The sequence below is a fragment of the Clarias gariepinus genome, chromosome 6 (genome assembly GCF_024256425.1).
Source record: "Clarias gariepinus isolate MV-2021 ecotype Netherlands chromosome 6, CGAR_prim_01v2, whole genome shotgun sequence".
In the NCBI taxonomy this organism is placed as follows: domain Eukaryota; kingdom Metazoa; phylum Chordata; class Actinopteri; order Siluriformes; family Clariidae; genus Clarias; species Clarias gariepinus.
This window is the reverse complement of record NC_071105.1, coordinates 36,394,769-36,413,990: the sequence shown is the minus strand read 5'-3', so window position 1 is coordinate 36,413,990 and position 19,222 is coordinate 36,394,769. Positions and strand designations below refer to the sequence as shown.

The 19,222-nt window shown below is 39.6% G+C and overlaps 1 protein-coding gene across 4 annotated transcripts; it reads right to left on the bottom strand.

Moving 5' to 3' along the window:
- Window positions 1-1,603: 1,603 nt before the first annotated feature.
- On the bottom strand, window positions 1,604-17,517 carry cobll1a (cordon-bleu WH2 repeat protein-like 1a). 4 transcript variants are annotated; one of them, XM_053498958.1, is made up of 12 exons: window positions 14,623-17,333; window positions 13,641-13,718; window positions 12,906-13,059; window positions 12,559-12,757; window positions 11,468-11,684; window positions 11,101-11,145; window positions 10,526-10,629; window positions 9,966-10,178; window positions 8,300-8,408; window positions 5,569-5,692; window positions 4,006-5,217; window positions 1,605-2,236 (listed from the first exon to the last, which is right to left on the bottom strand). In XM_053498958.1, the coding sequence occupies exons 3-12, from the start codon at window positions 12,992-12,994 to the stop codon at window positions 2,212-2,214; spliced, it is 2,337 nt and encodes a 778-aa protein (XP_053354933.1). In that variant the 5' UTR covers window positions 12,995-13,059; window positions 13,641-13,718; window positions 14,623-17,333; the 3' UTR covers window positions 1,605-2,211. The 4 variants fall into 4 exon arrangements, with proteins under 4 accessions (XP_053354934.1, XP_053354933.1, XP_053354932.1 ...); XM_053498959.1 differs by lacking the exon at window positions 13,641-13,718 and having other exon boundaries at window positions 1,604-2,236; XM_053498957.1 differs by lacking the exons at window positions 13,641-13,718; window positions 14,623-17,333 and adding an exon at window positions 17,353-17,517.
- Between the last annotated feature and the right edge of the window lie 1,705 nt (window positions 17,518-19,222).

Here is a 19,222-nt window from a genome sequence, read left to right as displayed (position 1 = left end):
ATTCTGCCACCTTGTGGTCACATGCAAATATCAAAATCAGTTCATAAATGTTTGTTAAATACAAAATCATTTATACTGTAGTGGTTTTATCAGGAAGGAAATACAGTATAAATATACTAGAAAGAAGTTTTACTCCTAACACACATCAGTTTTTCTGGTAGAGATGCAGGAAACCAATGACTTGCTCCGTATTAACACCAACATCAATGTTGTTGTTGCTGTTAATCTTTCGGCTGCTCCTTCATCAAGGGTTTGCTGATCCACACACACACACACACACACACACCTTGTCCCAGGTTTTATCCCGGATGCCCTTCTTGACACAACCGTCCCATTCTACCCAGGCCTGGGACTGGCAATGCATCCAGTGGCTGGGGTTTGGGCATTGGGTGAGAATCGAGCCCGGGCCTTCTGCATGGCAGAAATGCCACCAATGCCCATTATTAACAGCAACATCACTACCATTAATTATTACTGAAAAAGTAATAAAAGAAGGGTTTAATAGTTCATCATAAACTCACTCACTTACTCAATAACTCATCGTCTATACCGCTTTGTCCTGTATCCGGGGTGGGGGGTGGTGGGGTCTATCCCAGAAGACTTAGGGCAGGAAGCGGGGTACAACCCTAATAGGGTACAAATCCATCACAGACACACAAATGAGCCTAATCTGCATGTCTTTACATTTTTAGAAGAAACCAGAGTACCTGAAGGAAACCCACCAAGCACGGGGAGAACGTGCAAACTCCATGCACACAGACCCTGAGGCGGGAGTTGAACCCACACTCTGGAGGTGCAAGGCGACAGTCCTAACCACTATATGGGGGAACTACATCATCCATTGACCCCAATTATAATTTTATAATATAAAATTACTTCTAAATTTGTATTTTTGCATTTAAGGTGGTCTGTATTTTGCAGTTCCTGTACAATCCTACAGGTGGCGCACTCAACTGTTCACACATTGGCAGGCACCACAGCTGTCCTGTGTGACAAAACAATATAAACTGAATCGGCACCCGAGTATCGTGATGTTGTATCGTAAGTCTCACCCTAGAACACATGATCATAAATTCTACCAAATTGCTGACATTTTTGGTTACGTTTATGACCAATTCTAACATACTATAGAAATTATTTACAGTTGTGTACTAGTGCTTATAATAATATGAATAATATTCAGTCCTGGTTCAGGTTCAGCTCCCAGTGAGGAGATTATTATTTTAGTTACTCCTGATCTGGGGTCTCCTGTTACTTCTGACCGATCGTCAGCGCAACATGAACACACACATTCACACACACATTCACACACTCAAGTTACTGAAGATTAATGAATGATCTCTTTATATTATTTGTATTAATAAGATTAATATTATGGTCTGTTATTCATAATACTGTACACAAATAATAATAATAATAATAATAATGAAACCTAAAGAATTAGATGATGAAACAGCAACTGGACGGCAAAACTTGGGTGTATGAACAAAACATTACGGTTTATTTTCATGGACAAAATGAATTCTTCTTCATTGGGTTTAAATTAAACATCATCAGATTAATAGAACAACCTAAGCTTTTATTCGTACTGTATTTTCTTATTTATAAAACATGAAGATGGGGTTGTGTGTGTCTTGGGGCATTTTGGAAGGAAAACAGGTTTTGCTGCATAAAAAAAAAAAAAATGAATCCTGCTTCGAGCAAAAGGAAGGAAAAAAAAAAAACTCGCTGCAATACAGGATTCGACTCAACTTACATGATTTTCATTTAAATTTCAAATACAACACAGGGGGTACGTCCGAGTCTATCCTTTGGCTATTTTTAAAAACCATAAACATAGAAGAGAGTAGAAAATTGGACTGAATCCTAGAATGTTAGCTTTTTTTGTGCATGTGTGTGTGTGTGTGTGTAGCTGTATTACTGCTTAAACTCATAAAAAATACAAAATCAGATGCTTGAAATGTTTAATTTACATACAAATCAAAAATATTGCTACAATTTTTTCTAATCATGTTTGTTTTTCGAAGGTCATATACAGTACCTAGATTATAACAAACAATAATGCTCAATATAAAAAAAATATAATAGAAATACTGAAATAAAATAAAAACATAATTAAATGATATAACACTTCATTATTGATCATTAACATTTCTTTCGATTACCAAAACAACATAACGTGATGTTGCAGCTTCATCTGAACTCAGATCTTCATTTTTGCTCCAAATTCTTTAATCTGTAAACAAAAACAAACAAAACACATACTACATTTCAATAATATTTAATTTTATATTTTAATTAATTAAATTACTACATTATTCAATAAAATAAAGGCATCAAAGTTGTAAAATCTTAATCTTAATTACAGTAAATGATCAAATCTTTCATAATTCCGCCTTAAAGGTGACGCAAAGCAATTTGGTTACATTATAATATTTGTTACATTTAGGCATAAACAATATGTAGACGTATGATGTGACTTTTTTTTTTTTTTGCTGTTGTAGAACACGGTGATAAGACAATAAGGAACTAAGGATGGTATCATTAACTTTGCTTCACATCAAGTTACATCATGCAGGCGGGTTGTAGATTATTTTCCGTTAAAAGTTCAAATTTTGAGTTTAACTTGTATATTCCCGACCACTGCACTGCATGTGATACCAGAAATAATCTCTGAAGTCATGGAAAGTTATTTTTAATATCCGCTTCCATGCATATGTGCGCGCACACACACACACACACACATACACAGAGGATATTTACACTCTAAATGCACTCATACAGGATACGGGCAGCCTCATAGGTGGAGCTTCCTCCTTACAAACATACACAAACACACTTCCATACACTCAGAGGAAGGAAGAAACCACTTGTGTATATACAAGGCAGACACTATTATGAGCGTGACATGTCAATCTACTGTACGAGGTGTGTTCAAGTCAATCCGGGACTTTTCGAATGACAGAACACCGTTATGCGGGTTAAACGCTACCTTTTTTCTCTATATAATCAATTCTCTGCTACACTAATGTACTTATCCCAGTGTTTCACAAGTGCTTGAACACCATCAAGGTAGAAAGTTCTCTCAATACCATGATCGGACTGCCTTCTTCTTGGATGAAACACTGGCCTCCCAGGAACTCCTTTAATTGCCCAAACATGTGGAAATGGCTTGGAGTGTTGTTTTTTAATTACCAAAACAACAAAATGAGATGTTGCAGCTTCACGTGAACCCAGATCTTCATTTTTGAGCAGAGATGAGAAAGTGGGCAGAAAACCTCCTAACTTGATGGTATCCAAGCACATCAGTGTAGTATACAGAGAAATAAAGGTAGATTGTACTCTATTAATGGTGGTCTATTATTCTGTACAATCAAAAGTCCTGGTTTGACTTGAACGCCCCTTGAACAGTATACAGTATGTTACATACATGCATCCTGCGCCTTGGAAAGAATACTTCAGAATGATTAGAAAATGTAAGTAAAACAAGTAAGTTCCTGTTATTGGTTATATTATAGTAGCTATAATCGGTTGTTGTCTCATAAGTGTCTTTTTTTTTTTTTTACTTTAAAAATGTGTGTGTGGTTAACTGATTTTTTTATGCTAGCACTTAAACTAGCCTAAACTTTTGTTATCTTGCAGGTTGATGAGCTAAACTAAGTTTCTGGTTAGCATGTAAGTTGCGCATCAGCCCATGATAGTATAAACATGATAGTTGGAACACTTTTGTGATGTCATAAAATTATCTTCTTGTAATCAGTTTCAAAATGAATTATTGGCAAATTATGATGACTGTGAATGTAAAATCCCAAATTCAAATCTATATAATCAACCAATAAAGAGTTAACAATTAAAAAAAAAAAAAAAGATTGACTTGGTCATTAACTTTTTTTATTTTAATTATTATTATTTTATTTTTTTACAGTTTTCATATGTTAATTGGTGTTACAAATTCCACACACATGCTGTTCCAAATAAACTTAAAAGGATTAGGTGTTTACTTACTGTGTACGTGAAAATGAACTCCAAGCCCGCCTCCTTGCCTGAGGTGACATACTGACAAATGGTGGATCGTCAGAAATGGGCGGAGCTTTATTGCAGGGATTCTTAGACATGGACTCCTCAGAGATCAAGTTTTGGGAGTAGAGCTTTTGAGAGGATGTTTGTCGAGACCCGAGACTTTGAGGATGAGAGGTTGTTTTGCGTGCAGATGGAATTAAAGGACAAACGCCATTTCCAAGACTCTGAACTCTCTGGGAGACAGCCAAAGCAAACCGAGAAACCGAGCTTGGAGGAGAATGCTTAAAGCTGGGGTCGGGTTCGGATTTTGAGACCTGAGGCGAAGTAGGCTCATCGGGAAGTGGTTGGTGATTATGAATTCCAGAGTGGTTTGCAGAACTTGTGAAAGGTGTGTCGGAGTCAGAGGGAGAGGTGTTGGAGGAAAGCTTCACATCCCAGTAGGGGTCTTGGGTATATGCAGGATTGAATGTAGGGTCACGCTGAGGGTCAGATCTGGAAGGATTTGGGGTTTGGACAGTGAAAATCTTTGCCGCTTTGTCTTCACGAGTCTCCTCTTTCACGAAACTTCCAATTTCCTCTAGATTCTGTTCTTCAGTGTCATCTTCTTCCCAACAAACTGAAAGTTTTGTTGGTAGTGATGGTCCTGCATCATCCACAGTTTCTTTATTGAATACCTTTGAAGATATCATTAATGATCTTGGTTCTTTCCCATCATCATGCATTAGAAATTTTCTTCTCCTTTTTCTGTACTCCTCTATCCAGTCTCCTTGCTCATGAACTTCCAACTCATCTCCGTCCTCCGATTGTTCTTTCTCTGCATCCGTATTCAGATTTAATTTCTCAAACGGATCTGCGATACCCATCTCCTTATTTGTTTCCACAACGTTCTCAAATGCTTCATTTGTTTCAAATTGTTCAACTTTCTCAATCTTCTCGACCTCTCTGGATTCTAAAACACCCAACTCCAGATTTCCTTCTGTGTCTCCATTAATTGTCTCTAAGGTCTCCAACGTGAGGAGAACCTCGTATTGTCTCATGCACTGAGGTCTCCTCCGGGGCACTACGGTGAAGGTGGTGAGACCGTCTCTCTGAGAGCCGTGTGTTAGCAGCTCACAGCCAGGGGGCACCACGGGATCACTTTCCTGAGGCGCAGACAGTGGAGGAAGGTTCGATGCTGGAGGTGAACTTGTAACAGACCTAAAGAGAGAAGATGATGAAAGGGCAGGATCAATGAAAGCAAAACCAGCAGGAGAGCTGTATAATGAAGTAGCTGGAGAGGCTTCTCACAAGCATCACTGCACAAAAACCACTGGGTAATGATGAAGCGAGGATCACATTGAACACTCGCTCTGCATCAGTGAAGATCCAAACTTCATTATGTTTCTTAGAAATTGTGCCAAATTCAGTGGAATGACTGAAATTTGCCCAAACTAGTGTAACGTTCCTTCAAATAAATTGGTCTTCAAAGGGTTGTACAGAAACATTTTTGTCTGAACCACATTTGGGATTTATGTCATCGAGAATAGATTGAGAAATGTCTTGAAATACCAATCAAACCAGATGTCTCCATGATCCATGCTTTTCATTCTGCCATTAAATTCAGCCAGGACCTCGGTCATTAGAGGGGATGATGGAACAGATGAGCAGGATTGGTCTTCATTAGAATCGTCCTCTAAAAAGCAAAACATATGACTTTGTTCTAACCTTTCACCCTGTGTCTTAATCGGTCCTAATCTTTCCTCTTTACATTTATAGTATTTATACATCATTACATTAAAAAAATAATAAAACCCATAATGTATGTACAGTTGAAGTCAGAGGTTTACAGACATCTTTGTACATTTAAACATAATTTTTCACAATTCCTGACATTTCATCCAAGTAAGTCTTAGGTCAGTTTCTAGTCATAACTTTATCTAAAAAATTTGAAATGTCAGAATAATAGCACAAAGAGAAAATATTTCAGCCTTATTTCTTGCCTGACATTCCCAGTGGGTCCGAATTTTACATACACTTTAGTTAGTATTTTGTAATATTGAATTTAAACCGTTTAACTGGGTTTAAATGTTTTAGGTCGCCTTCCACCAGCTTCTTACAGTAAGTTGCTGGAATTGTAGCAACTTATTTTTTTTATAGAATTGAGGTCAGGGCCATTTAAATAACTTGAATTTAGTCTTCTTAAGCCAAAGCATTTTACCACAGTTTTATCAAGTTTTAAATTTCTGGCTAATTACTTGAGATATTGCTTCAATATATTAACATAATATTCTTAGACTTAATTCCCACCCAATTCCCAAACCCCAGCCAGTGGATGCAGTGCCGGGTTGCATCAGGAGCGGCATTGGGCGTAAAAAACCTGTGCCAAGTTGTGTATGGATCAGATGGGCCGCTGTGGTGAACCCTCAACAGAAGTACCCAAAAGCCTAACTAACAACCAGTCCCTCCTGGAGCAAAGCGCCACATAACATGATGCTACCAACCCCATGTTTTACGGTTTTTATAGTGGTAATCCTCTTACAAGCCTCCAACTTTTTAATCCAGTCATAATGATCTTGTTTCATCAGATCAGATGCTGTTGTTCTGGGATTGTTTTGTACTTTTTGCACCAAAATACATCTATGAAACCATCTGACCTCTATGAAACAGAACGATTCTCCTTCCTAAGCGGTAGGATGGCCGAGTGGTCCTACGGTGTTTATACTTTCACAGTGTTATTCGTAAAGTTGTACCTGGTACCTTATGGCATTTGGAATTTACTTGTAAGACTTGATGAACCAGACTTGTGGAGATCCACATTTTTTTTTCTTCCGAGGTCTTGGCTGATTTCTTTTGATTTTCTCATGTTGTCAAACAAAGAAGGTGCATCTTAAAATATTTTAGAATATTTCCATTAGCTCATCATAATCTAAAGCTATGACAATTTTGGGGGGAATTTCCCATGCTGTTTAAAGGCAAAGTCCACCAATTGTACTGTATGTAAAGTTTTGACCCACTACAACTGAGATACAGCAAATCCATTTAGAGTTGGTAAACTTTTATAACTGTATAACTCAAATATTTGCAATTTCCCTTTTTTTCCTAGTTAATATTAAATTTTTATTGGTGTTAATGACAGACATGGCACTGAACAAAAGCAACAAAAAATATATATATATATATATAAAATATATATAGAAATGCAAGAAAAACAATGACCACAAGGCTTTAAGCACATCAAAGCAAAGATGACATCTTAAAAAAAAAGCAAAATAAACAAAAAGTATAAAATAAAAAATTAACAACAAACCAAACAGAAAAGTAGATAAATTATTATTTATTATAATAAAACACAGTCCTGTTTTTTTAGTGTGAAATATAGAAAAGGTAACAATGACAAGGTGAAGTTGGACCGGAATAGAACAGGGGATCAATCAATATTTAATTAAAGCAAAATGTCAATAATTGGCCAAACAGATGCTTGTCACGGCTTATACTACTGATTAACTGTTTCAACAAAGACAGTGATATTTAGAAGGCACTTTAAAGGCAATCGTTTTAGATCTTTGGATTAAAGAAAAATAAATGCTTCATGAGGTTACAAAGCATATATTAATTTTACAATTCTGTGCTTAAATATATACCGTAGTATCTGACAACCTTTTAAAATAGATCATGTTTCTATACACCCTCCTAGGAACACACTTGTTATATATGAATAATCTAGTGTTAAAAAACGAACGGCCTGCAATTCGTGGCCTTCTTTACTAGGTTTGTTTCATTTCCGTTTTTAAAATTAATCGATTTTAATATGACATCAATGACGTGTCAAACCGCACCACCGCTAACAGCGCTGAACATCTCTGAATAGTTCTAGTCCTTTCCAATTCATTCATGGTGATTAGAATGAGACAGACAGGTCCTGATCCCGGATCAACGTCTCCGACACACACGTGGCACGCAGTGCGAGTGCAGGATGGATAACGTGGCTGATACTGACACGGACATGACAGAAAAGTGACAAAGCTGACATAGAGAAATGCCCAGGCAGAGGATGAGGAGGAGGAGGAGGAGAGAGGATCTGCCCTTCACCAGTGAGCTGGACAATAAGACAGAAGCAACAGTGATGGAGCAGTGTTGTCTCCTAAGCGCCCCCTCCTGGCAGGACAGTGTCTGCACACAAGCACAGAGGCACAAAGCCAACTCTTACTGATCTATGTAGAAAGCCTGACATTTCCCTTTCTACTTCTATATGAATAATGAACCAGTGTACAAGAGGAGCTATGAATGGTGTAGACTGTACCTTTATCAGAGGAGTCTGGGAGGGAGGGGCTTGTGGCTGGAGGGGGCGGAGCCCTACGTTTATTCTTCTTAAGAGACGCCTCAGTGGACGAGAGGCGACTCAGCACACCCTGGAAACCACACACATGCAAATGTAGTGGAAAGCCTTCCCTAAAAATGTAAACTTGATATATCTGAAAAAATGACTAAATCTGGTATAAGATATAAATACATATACATGCAATGCAGTTTCTCCATTTTTCCTTCACTGATCAGTTTTTCGTCCTAATTGGCCAAATGATTTTGTGATCGATTTTCGAGCAGCTTTCTCATTAGGCAGATGCTACAGTTCTACTTCCTCATTGACCAGTTGATTTTAAGTGGGTCTTACAGTGCTGCTGCCTCATTGGCCAACTGCTTTGCTGAGAGTGTTTAAGCAGCTCTCATTGGCCAGCTGCTTTTGAACTACAGTGGAACCTTGGATTACGAGCATAATTCATTCCGGAAGCAGGCTCATATTCCAAAACACTCGTTAACTAAATGTAATTTCCCATAAGAAATAATGGAAACTCAAATTATTCGTTCCACAGCCCCAAAAAATAAATACATAAAATAATTAACACAAAATATATAGTAAAAATTAAACGAATTAACCTACACTTTAACTTTAAATTAAAGTGAAAATAAATCCAGACAGATAAGTGTTTCCGTTTATGCGTTTATACGTGAGTGTTTGGGTCTGTCGTTATGTGTAGGTATGCGCACACCGTGCTGATTCACAAACACACTAAAGGAGAGAGAGAGAGAGAGAGAACCGGCACAGTGTCAAATTACGCGCACACACACACACACAATGACAGGCTGAGGGAGCAAATGATGTGTGTGTGTTCGGGCCTGTCGTTATGTGTGTGCGTGCGTGCGTGATTTGACACCGTGCTGATTCACAAACACACACACACACACTAGGCGAGTATGTGTGTGAACCGGCATGGTGTCAAATTACACACACACACACACACACACATTTACATTTAGGCATTTGGCAGACGCTCTTATCCAGAGCGACTTACAAAAAGTGCTTTAATGTTTACAACATTGGATACATACTTACACTGGGTTAACTAGGTTAATAACTAAGTACCATTAGTCCAACACATCTTCCACACAACAGGCTGAGGAAGAAAATGCGTTCACGGATGTTGATTATACCAGTAAAAGACGCGCACCAAGACCCAGCAAGGAAAACGATTAACCACTTCCGCAGCGCAAGAGAGAGAAAAACCACGTGACGAACAAGAAGAAACAAGAAGCGCATGCGTGGTACATAATACTCTGGACTCGTAAACCAAGACTTGCTCATTTTCCAAGACAGAATTTATTTAAAATCTTTGCTCGTCTTGCGAAACACTCGCAAACCGCGTTACTCGCGAACCGAGGTTTTACTGTAATGTTAAAATACTGCTTCGTCATTGGCCAACTGCATTTGTGGTGGCCGTTCGAGCAGCTCTCTATTATTAGTCAGCTGCTTCTGCGTAGGTGTTACAGGACTACATCCTCATTGGCCATTGAAGAATTATTTTTCAACACAAATCTGAGGCTTTTGTTATCAGAGCGCCGTTAAACATTCTAATAACATGCTAATATGCTTTCACTCAAATGTTTGTACATTCCTGCTCAAGACTACGCACCTGTTTTTCATTATCGCTGGACGGCAGCGTGGCTTTTTGATTAGCACTCGGTTCACTGGTTACGCCCTGGGAGCCGGGCATGCTGGGAGGCTGTGGCGCCCGTCTCTTCTTGGGCATTTCAGAGGACTCCGTGGACGAGGTGGAGTTTGCTGTATTCTTTACAGGCGGATCTTTCAGCACCAGCGAGGTGGGAGCGCTAATGGTGTTGGAGTTCTACGGTCCCAAGCAGAGAAAGAGTCAGATAAATTGGGGTGAAAAAAAAACAAAAAAAAACAGGGTGGATCAGGAAACAGGAAAATGTTCTGGCTAATCAGATGTCTGAAGCAGATACAGAAGTGCTTTAAAGGAACACCCAAATTCTGCTCGGGGGAAACTGGATGATTAAAGACTCAACATTCATTTTTATGGCATGTTCAACAGGAAATGCGATATTTACAGTATATCTCGCTGGCTAAACATCTGAGACACATGGGAGGAGCCTCACGCAACAACTGAGATTACAGTACCAGTTAATTATTCATTGCAGTTCATGGTGAGCCACAAGGTGAGATGGAACAGACCTTTTCAGCAGATTTCTTGCTTCTCCTGAACAAGCTGAGGAATCCTCGGTTTTCTTTCTCCTCTAGGACTTTGTCCTGCGTCACTAACTTGTCCTTCTCGCCATCTGGACAGACAAACAAAAACAAAAAATTGCTGTCCAGTAAAGTGTGTATGTAACTGAACAGTGATGTATTTTGCAGTTTGACTCACAAAGACATGAAACGACCTGCAGGCTTTCATCTTCACTCAAAGCATACGCACACTTCTAAAGTTTTACAAGAAGCAACGATGGCACTTCTTTCATAGACGAAATAGTAAATACATGAGATAAGTTTAGATCTCACGGCAAATGAAGTATTTCTTGCTAATTTCATGATCTTTCGAAACGTTAAAGCATGAAGCACGGAAACAATCATCAGTGAGTGAGTTGAGTGCGTGACTGGCAGAAAAACGCTCTGTGCAGATGTCATTATTTTATTAATTAAACATTACATCACCTCTTTACATTAGTATGTTTGCAAAGAGAATAAATCATTTCTATTTTAATTTCACATCCAGTTATATTGCGATTAGAGATGTTTGTGTGTTTCAGTACCTTCCGCAGTCGGTGTTGCTGGGGCAGGTGGAGAACTTGAAACAGCTGGGAAAGAATGAGAAAAAAACAACATTAAAAAAAATCCTATATGGGAATCAAAGGACCAGGTTACCATCTGAGAAACCAGGGCTGATTTTCATTCCAGGAATCTTTTTAATTCCTACTAGACAGTCCAGGAACTGTGTCATGCTTACTGATAATTGCTCTCCTCGCCCGAATGTTAGCTTCAGACAATGTCTCTCCTCCCTCTCTCTCTCTAAACCTGAGGACATTTTTCTTACCACTGCTGTTAGTTTAAATATTGGAAATGCAAACCAGTTTTGGTTCCCCAACAGGTTCCAGAACTTCATGCTCCATGATGAATTACCTTTCACATACACGTCTCTGATGCCGTAGTCGTTAAGCGTTTTGGTCAAATCCAGCGGCTCTTCTGATTGGCCGTCCCTCAACAGCACAGTGGTGTTTGGATCCATCTCGCACTTCTCGCACACGACAGGCATCAACTCGGCCAGGGGAACCCTGGGACTGACTCTCACCACGGCCTTATGGGACTTCCTGTAGTTTATCATCAGACGCACTGTGGCCTGACAGGTTAAATTAGTCAAAAACAAAATGATAATTAACTGATAAATTAAAGAATGTAATGATAATGAAAATGTAAAGCATGTGTCAAGTAGTTTCATTTCACTTATTTTACAGCAATTTGCAAATAAATACAAGGTTTATATTAATTAACGTAACAAAATGTCATACTTTATATCAGCTTATAGCTATATTTAATGTTGGGGAACTTCCAGAATACAAGCTTGTGTTATTCCGTTAACTTGTTGTTGTTGTTTTTTTAACATTAATATTACAGTAGCTATACACTGCCATACCTTGGCACGTAAAAATACTTTAAATCTAGTCAAATTTATCGAATATTTCTTAGAATTAAAACAGATGAATTATATACAAGATTATTAGACAGGGTGATTCACTCGAAAGAGGCCCCGAATATTGTGTAATAACTAGGACAAAATCATCTGAACGAAAAACAGAACATAGTGTACGGTTTAATGCTGACCGCTTCACTCAGTCACTCAACTTCTCATCAGGGTGATTATGTACACCTGCATATGTGGTTGCACTCTGTAGTGTGAACCTATCGGGTCACCAATTCAGTGTCAGTGTGAATGCAGGAAGTAATATGGTGTTCCTGACCCACCCTCGAAAAGTGTTATTCACAGGACACGTCGCGGTGACATGCAACTTCGTCGCGCAAATTCGTTATGCAATCGATTACACATCCGTCAATTACACAAAGTATTTAGCATTTTTTTTTCATCATTCAGTTATTACAGAATATTCGGGGCCTCTTTCAAGTGAATCACCCTGTACTTATTTACAGGGAAATACGAGCGCGTGCATTCACAACAAGATGAAGGTTACGGATGGTTTCGGTTCGTCGTAGCTCACCACGGGAACGTTCGGCGTCTTTCTGACGTCACTTCGTTTGGGTTTCAGCACAACGAGCTCAGCTTCCAGAGAGCCAATCAGAGAGCTGGGCTTGAACTTGAGCTTGTTGTGATTGGTGGAAAAAAGCTCGATCACATGGTCTGAGGGGTTCAGGCGGTACCGAGCGCACAGAATGACCAGCACATCCATCACTGGTTTACTGTAGGAACACACACACACACACACACACACACACACACACACACACACACACACACACACACACACACACGTTATCCCATGGTGTCTGCATTCCACTCGAGTTACTCATTACTCTCACATTCTTCCCATCTCTCGCTCTCTCTCACCTGCCGTGAACTGTGACTGTTTTCTCGCGTCCCTCCGGGAGCAGCACGGTCAGGGTCAGGTCCCTTTCAGTCAGATCCTCCTGCTCCATGCTTGTGTCAGTGTTTTCCAAAAGGTGCCTGGAGATGTCGGTTCCGATGTCCTACTGAAGCTAATCTACGCACGAGTCAGTTATGAAAATCAGTTATGAAAATGTTTTTGCTTTGCTGATTATAGTCGCAGAATTTCGCCTTTGTAGTTCTAAATCACAGCACTGACGTCAACATGCGCTGCCTTTTGAGAATCTGCTGATAACCAAACATTTACAGCCTGTGTGTTAGCTTTGAAGCCAAATCACCAAAAAACACTTAATTAGATGATAAGTTCTAGGCACTTATTTCGCCTCTTCAGTAAAATCTTTATCACGGTCCAGGTCACGCTCGACCTGGTGATCTTCATATCTTGGAAACGCTTACACACATTCACACTTGGGGGCAATTTTGTGGGAGGTGGGTGTAAACCCAAGAGTTCGGACACATTCGAAAAACAACCCAGACAGGGTTGACCGAAGGTTCAGCCACATGTAAAACTTCATTTATTTAATTGCAGTTCAGTTTTACACTCACTGTATGATGTTACTGTATATCTGCGCTCTCTGCCGTCCCAAGGTTGCCAGATTACACTAACACAATCCAGCTCATAAAGTGCTGAAATTCACCCAAACACCACAAATATCCAAACATCATTACTAGACTTACGTAATTCCTTCATCCTCTACAGTATATCGCTTATCCTGTGTACAGGGTCTTGGGGGCCTGAAGCGGAGACAGTACACCCTGGACAGAATGACAATCCATTACATACACAGACAGGCAGTACTACAGAAAATTTGGGAACATCAATTTGCCTAAATTCACACTAGTGGTGTAACGGCCCATAGTTGGTCAATACGGATCTCTCCCCACACATGTGAACCTTAGGGTAAAGATTAAACAGATGTATGTCTGACATGTAGTCAGATGTTTGGCGCTCTATTTGCGCTCACTCTCTCCGTCATGTGCAAGGGTTGCCAGATTACACTAACAATCCCGCTTATCCTATGTACAGGGTCGCGGTGGGCCTGGAGTCTATCCCAGGAGATTAAAGGGACAAGGCGAGGTACATCATAAACAGAGTGCTAATCCAAAGCAGGGCGCGCACACACACAACAATTTGGGAACACCAATTAGTCTGAAAGCTTTTGTACTCCATGCACACAGACCCTGAGGCAGGAATCGAACCCCGACCTTTGAGGTGCGAGGCTTAATTTTAATATAGCTTTTTTTAAATGCATACACTTTGTTTCACTAAAATTAGTAAAATGTTTTACTGTATAATCCACCAAATACCAATTTTTTATTTCACCCAAAAAGATAAATATTTAAAACTTATTTATTAAATTTAATTGCGATATGTAGCATCATGATTTTTTTTTGTTCGAAGTTCGAATGCGAGTATCCTCTTTTGTTTAAAACAGCAAATAAAAAAAAATAAAAAAACAGTCTTTGATCTGAACCTGTGATCTGTTGCAAACCTAAAAACAAACAAACAACAAAAAATACAAAGCACAAACACCAGCACTACGTTGAGTCTTCAGTGACACAAAAACTAGAGATTTTCCTTTGAGAAAAATAAATAATTGCAGCTAAAATAACGAAAATCTAGGAAAAAATCTGCTGAATTAAAAAACCTTGATCGTACCTTTAATGGTGTTGTTTTTATACTTGATGCAGGTCACTCTACACCACAGCTTCACTTGTTTTCTCCTCTACACTGTCTGTTGGCTCGTATCGTACCGGACTGGTGTACATCTGTGTACAAACTCCAGCCCTTCAGCGATCACAGGGGCATTAAGCGGAACGAGATCTCTCACAGTGGCTGGTTTTAAAGCTGTAATAAAGTATTGGCGCTCTGTAACAGGGTGGCGTTTCCACTGCAGGACTGATCAGCGTGACTCGAGGGGAGGCTTTTAGCACGGAGCAGGGGAATGCGAGTTATCTTTCATCTGACTCAGAACCTTCACACATGTCTAAAATACTGTACCAGAGCACCGGGATCGCATGATGTGGATAAAATAGCCTACGTGTAAGCATTCCTCCTGACATGTGGAACACTCAACGGAACTAGAGGTAGCATTATTTTGCCACGACTGAGAGGTTACAAAATAAATCGGACGTGTTTAGACATGGAAAAACAGCAAATCGGACTGTGTTAAAGAATCCCTGGTCTTACATTAGATTTTTGATTTAAAAAATGCAGCTTTATATAAACACACACGCACATACATTAAATGTATAATTCATTCAAGGTTTTCACATATTGACACCTTGTCCTTGTTCCTACAATAAATCAACTTTGTAAATGCATATACTCCTGTGTCATAAATTTTAATATCAACCTAGCATTATTTAACTATTTCCTTTTTTTTTTTTTTTTTTTTTTTACTGAGATGCACACTTACACATTCATACCTAATCATAGACTACAGGCAAGTTGAAATTGTCAATCCTAAAAGAATTCCCCAAGAAACCAACCTGGGATAACAAGCACTGGGAGAACATGCAATCTCAGGGTTAACAGCCTTCCTTAGGGCCAAACAATCTGGTGGAACTGGGATTCGAAACGCCGACCAGTAGCTCAGTAACTCAGGGCCTTAACACACTGAGCTACTTTAACAACAAATACTGTGTAGATAGAATTTTTGTCCTCTGTCTATTTTGTTTTTTGCTAATGAAAGCATTTAGAATTTTTTTTTAGTAAACAAATTCCAATTTTAAAAAATGCATATACAAACTCAATGTATTAACTGTAACTGTTTAAAATGTGGAATTACAGCAAACAAAGTGTTACTGGCTTATTATTTATATAAATAAAAGAAAGGTTTTGTCTGAACTCTGTGAACTTACTCCGTCATTGATATCTTTACATTGCATATACTGAAGTACCCGAAACCAGCCTCAGAACATTTTCTGTATGCATGTACTGTATGTCTGTCCAGCCATATTTTGTCACAGCATCACACAAAACCTGCCAGACAGAATCTAATGAATCTTTGCCAGCCATTAGGTATCTTCCGGACATTAAACCTGTGTAAGTTTGGACAGCGTACCGTGCATGTGTCAAACTGTGGGCGCATCTTAAATCAACCGCTCGACATGTTAAGTTTAATGAAACTTTTGCAGTACTCGGATATCTAACTGAAGTTTAACCTGCACCATCAGTGAATTCAAAATGTTGAGTAAAAGCGATGTTATGAACAGTTACTGTATGTGTTGGATTTAATAATCTACTTTAAAATAAGCTTCTAATGCGCTATTGTCTCAATGTGAACAAGCACCCGCAACAATAGATATTAATTATTAAGTTAGTTGTTTTAAGACAAAACTTCATCTTTATCCGATCTACTTTTTCTGTTCCTCATCTGTGATTTACTCTCCGAATGAGAAGGCATAAGATACTCAATCTTACAATATTGTATTTATTTGTATTTATAAGTTAGACAGAGAGTTCTGCCGTACAGAAAGACAGACAGACATGTACGTGGGCTTCAACCTGAAATAATAATATATGAGATTACATTAATGCTGATCAGATGATTTTTAACCTTTTAACTATTTCTACAAACTATTTTCCAGCATCACCATTTACTTTAGTTAGTATGAAATATAAGTGTTATGTTCACATCAATACATTTAACAAAGTAAGACACAATAATTACTTAACACTTTATAATGCATTCAGTCTTCTGCTTGTTAAATAAGGCAAAATTAAATCCTTGCATATAAAAAATATTGTAAGAAATACAATAAATAACTTTAACTTAAAGGGGTTTGCATTAAAATTGTTCAGTGTAAATAAAATTACTTAAGAAATTAATAATCAACCTTAAGAAAAGACATCATTAAGGATAGGGTGTGACTTTTTAGAAAAAAAAAAAAAGTATGTGTACACGCCCTGTGTGTCTGTGTGTGTTTTCGGGTCAGTGGCATCACAGCTGCGCGTTTATTTCACGCCTCGCGCCCACAGATGCACGCACCAGCGCGCGCGCGCCGCACACGCCCCGCTCCACAGGAGACAGCGCACGAGGGAAAAACAGGCAAAATAAAAATAAAATAAAAACCGCGCGCGAGCACCTGCTGCCGATCTGGAGCACGCGCGCTAATTACTCGGACCTCGTCGTTTTAATGAGTTAATTGATCGGTTACTGTCTCAGCACGAGCGCACACAGGAAGCGCACGGGGTTAGTCCGTGCAGCCTAATCAGCTTAAAAACGAGGAGAGTTTGTCTCACTCACGCGACTTTGTGTTCACGACTGGTTATTTTATATTAGAGATCAGAAACAACATGACTGGTTAGACTGAAAGAAACAAGTTTCAAGCAGGTTAGTTGAATGAACGTATCGGATTAGTTATAAATAACACACACACTCACCCTCTGCACAGCAGTGTGTGTTGTCCCTCTCGATGTCTCCAGTCAAGTGTGTGTTTGAGAGAATGGAGGCAGTGGCATGCTGGGTAATCTGCTTTACTGCCAGCACCTTATGGACCTGCCCAGTCCTGTGACACCAGCATTCCTATTTTTGGTTTGTTTCTGTGTGTGTGTGTGTGTGTGTGTGTGTGTGTTTCTCTCATTATAGAGAACAATTTTGCAGAATGCTCTATTCGGGTATTATATGCCCTGGTCAGACCCACCCCTTCTCCTCCTGTTTTGTGTGTATTAAATTAGACAGACTGTTGAGTTGGGTCATGTGTGAAAAACACTATTTTATATCTTTCTCTTTCGTGCATTTACACATCTACAGTATCTAGTATCAGCGGTTAGCAATGTTTCCTCTCACAATTTTTTTCTTTACGGCTATGAAACCCAAGTTTCCTCTAGGTACGCCAGTTTCCTCCCACAGTCTAAGAACATGCTTTGTACAGTGGTACCTTGACATACGAGCGCCCCGCCTCATAAAGAACTGAAACTTTGTGAAAACATTCGCCTCGACTTACGAGGCATTTTCAGGCATACGAGTGACTGAACCGAGCCGAACCGAACACCGCTCAAATCTTGTTTGCGTCAATGGAAAGCCAAGAAAAGTGTGTTTACATGGTTTTGTTACCATGGGTCACAAGAATGTTAGCAAGGCTGGTAGCAAGAAGAAAAGGGAGCCACGTATGTGGTCGTCTTCTGTTCTACTTCCATACCCGATCTCTCGATGAGGTCACACAGTATCCTCGGGCGGATTTTCATAACACTCACCTTTTTTTTTTCTCCCTCAGATACTCACTTTTCTACCTGCATCTCATCCTGGATGGCGGCTCATCAAATGAAACTTAATCTCAGCAAAACCGAACTACTGTGCAGTACATCCCAGTGATTCATCCCCCTGTCGCGACCTTATGATCTTCCTGGACAACTCTCGCATCACTCCTTCTGTCAGTGTCTGCAACCTTGGGGTAACTCTGGTCTGTGCTTTTCCTCCCGCATTGCTCACCTTTACTCGATTTCTTCTTTAAACACAAGAGAAGAACTTGTCCATTTCCCTCCACACAGGCTACTCAGGTGCTTGTTTAGTCCCCTGTTAGTTTCGTCCTCTACAGTTGATCCAGAATGTGGCTGCACGACTTGTTTTAAACCTCCATAAATTCCCCCACACCAGTCCCTCCACCGGTTTCCTGTAGCTGCCTGCATCAACTCTGCTCTGCGCCACGTTCCCTCTGATCTGGTTCCACCACGTTTACGGGAACGAGGAACACATGCATCCAGAATGTTTTCTCTTTTGGCACCTAGGTGGTGGAATGAACAGTCGAGTCACTGGGTCATACATCTTTAAATGACGACTAAAGACCTGTCTGTTCCTTAGGTATTTGGTTAAAAAAACCTTCCCAACTGTGTTTGACTGATGGTAAGTCTAGTTGGTAACCTAGGGAACCAGTGTGAAGGTATATTTAATGGTGGAAACTTTGGGAATGGCAATTATCCTAATCTGCATGTCTTTGGGAGGAAACCGGAATATCCGGAGGAAACCCACCAAGCATGAGGAGAACATGCAAACTTCATGCACGCAGACCTGAGGTGGGAATCGAACCCAGAGTCTGCTGGAGGTGCAAGGCGAAAGTGCTACACTAAGCCACCGTGTTGCCCCACTCATCCCTAAAAATGATAAATCGATAGAGAAAACGAATGTTAAATGTTGTTGTTTTAGTTAAGAATCTTAAACATGTTGTGTGTCAGATTATGCTGGAAGCTTCCGGAATGTCTCACAGAGCCACACAAGCGTTAAGTAATCAGCTTACCTTTACTGTCTTATCACATA

Excerpts from the sequence above, each read along its gene's own strand:
- cobll1a (XM_053498957.1), bottom strand. The coding sequence starts at position 12,994 with ATGGAGCAGGAGGATCTGACTGAAAGGGACCTGACCCTGACCGTGCTG. Across the intron at positions 10,630-11,100 it reads AGCAACACCGACTGCGGAAG|ATGGCGAGAAGGACAAGTTA; the intron begins GTACTGAAACAC and ends TTGTCTGTCCAG. Across the intron at positions 10,179-10,525 it reads GCAAGAAATCTGCTGAAAAG|AACTCCAACACCATTAGCGC; the intron begins GTCTGTTCCATC and ends TTGGGACCGTAG.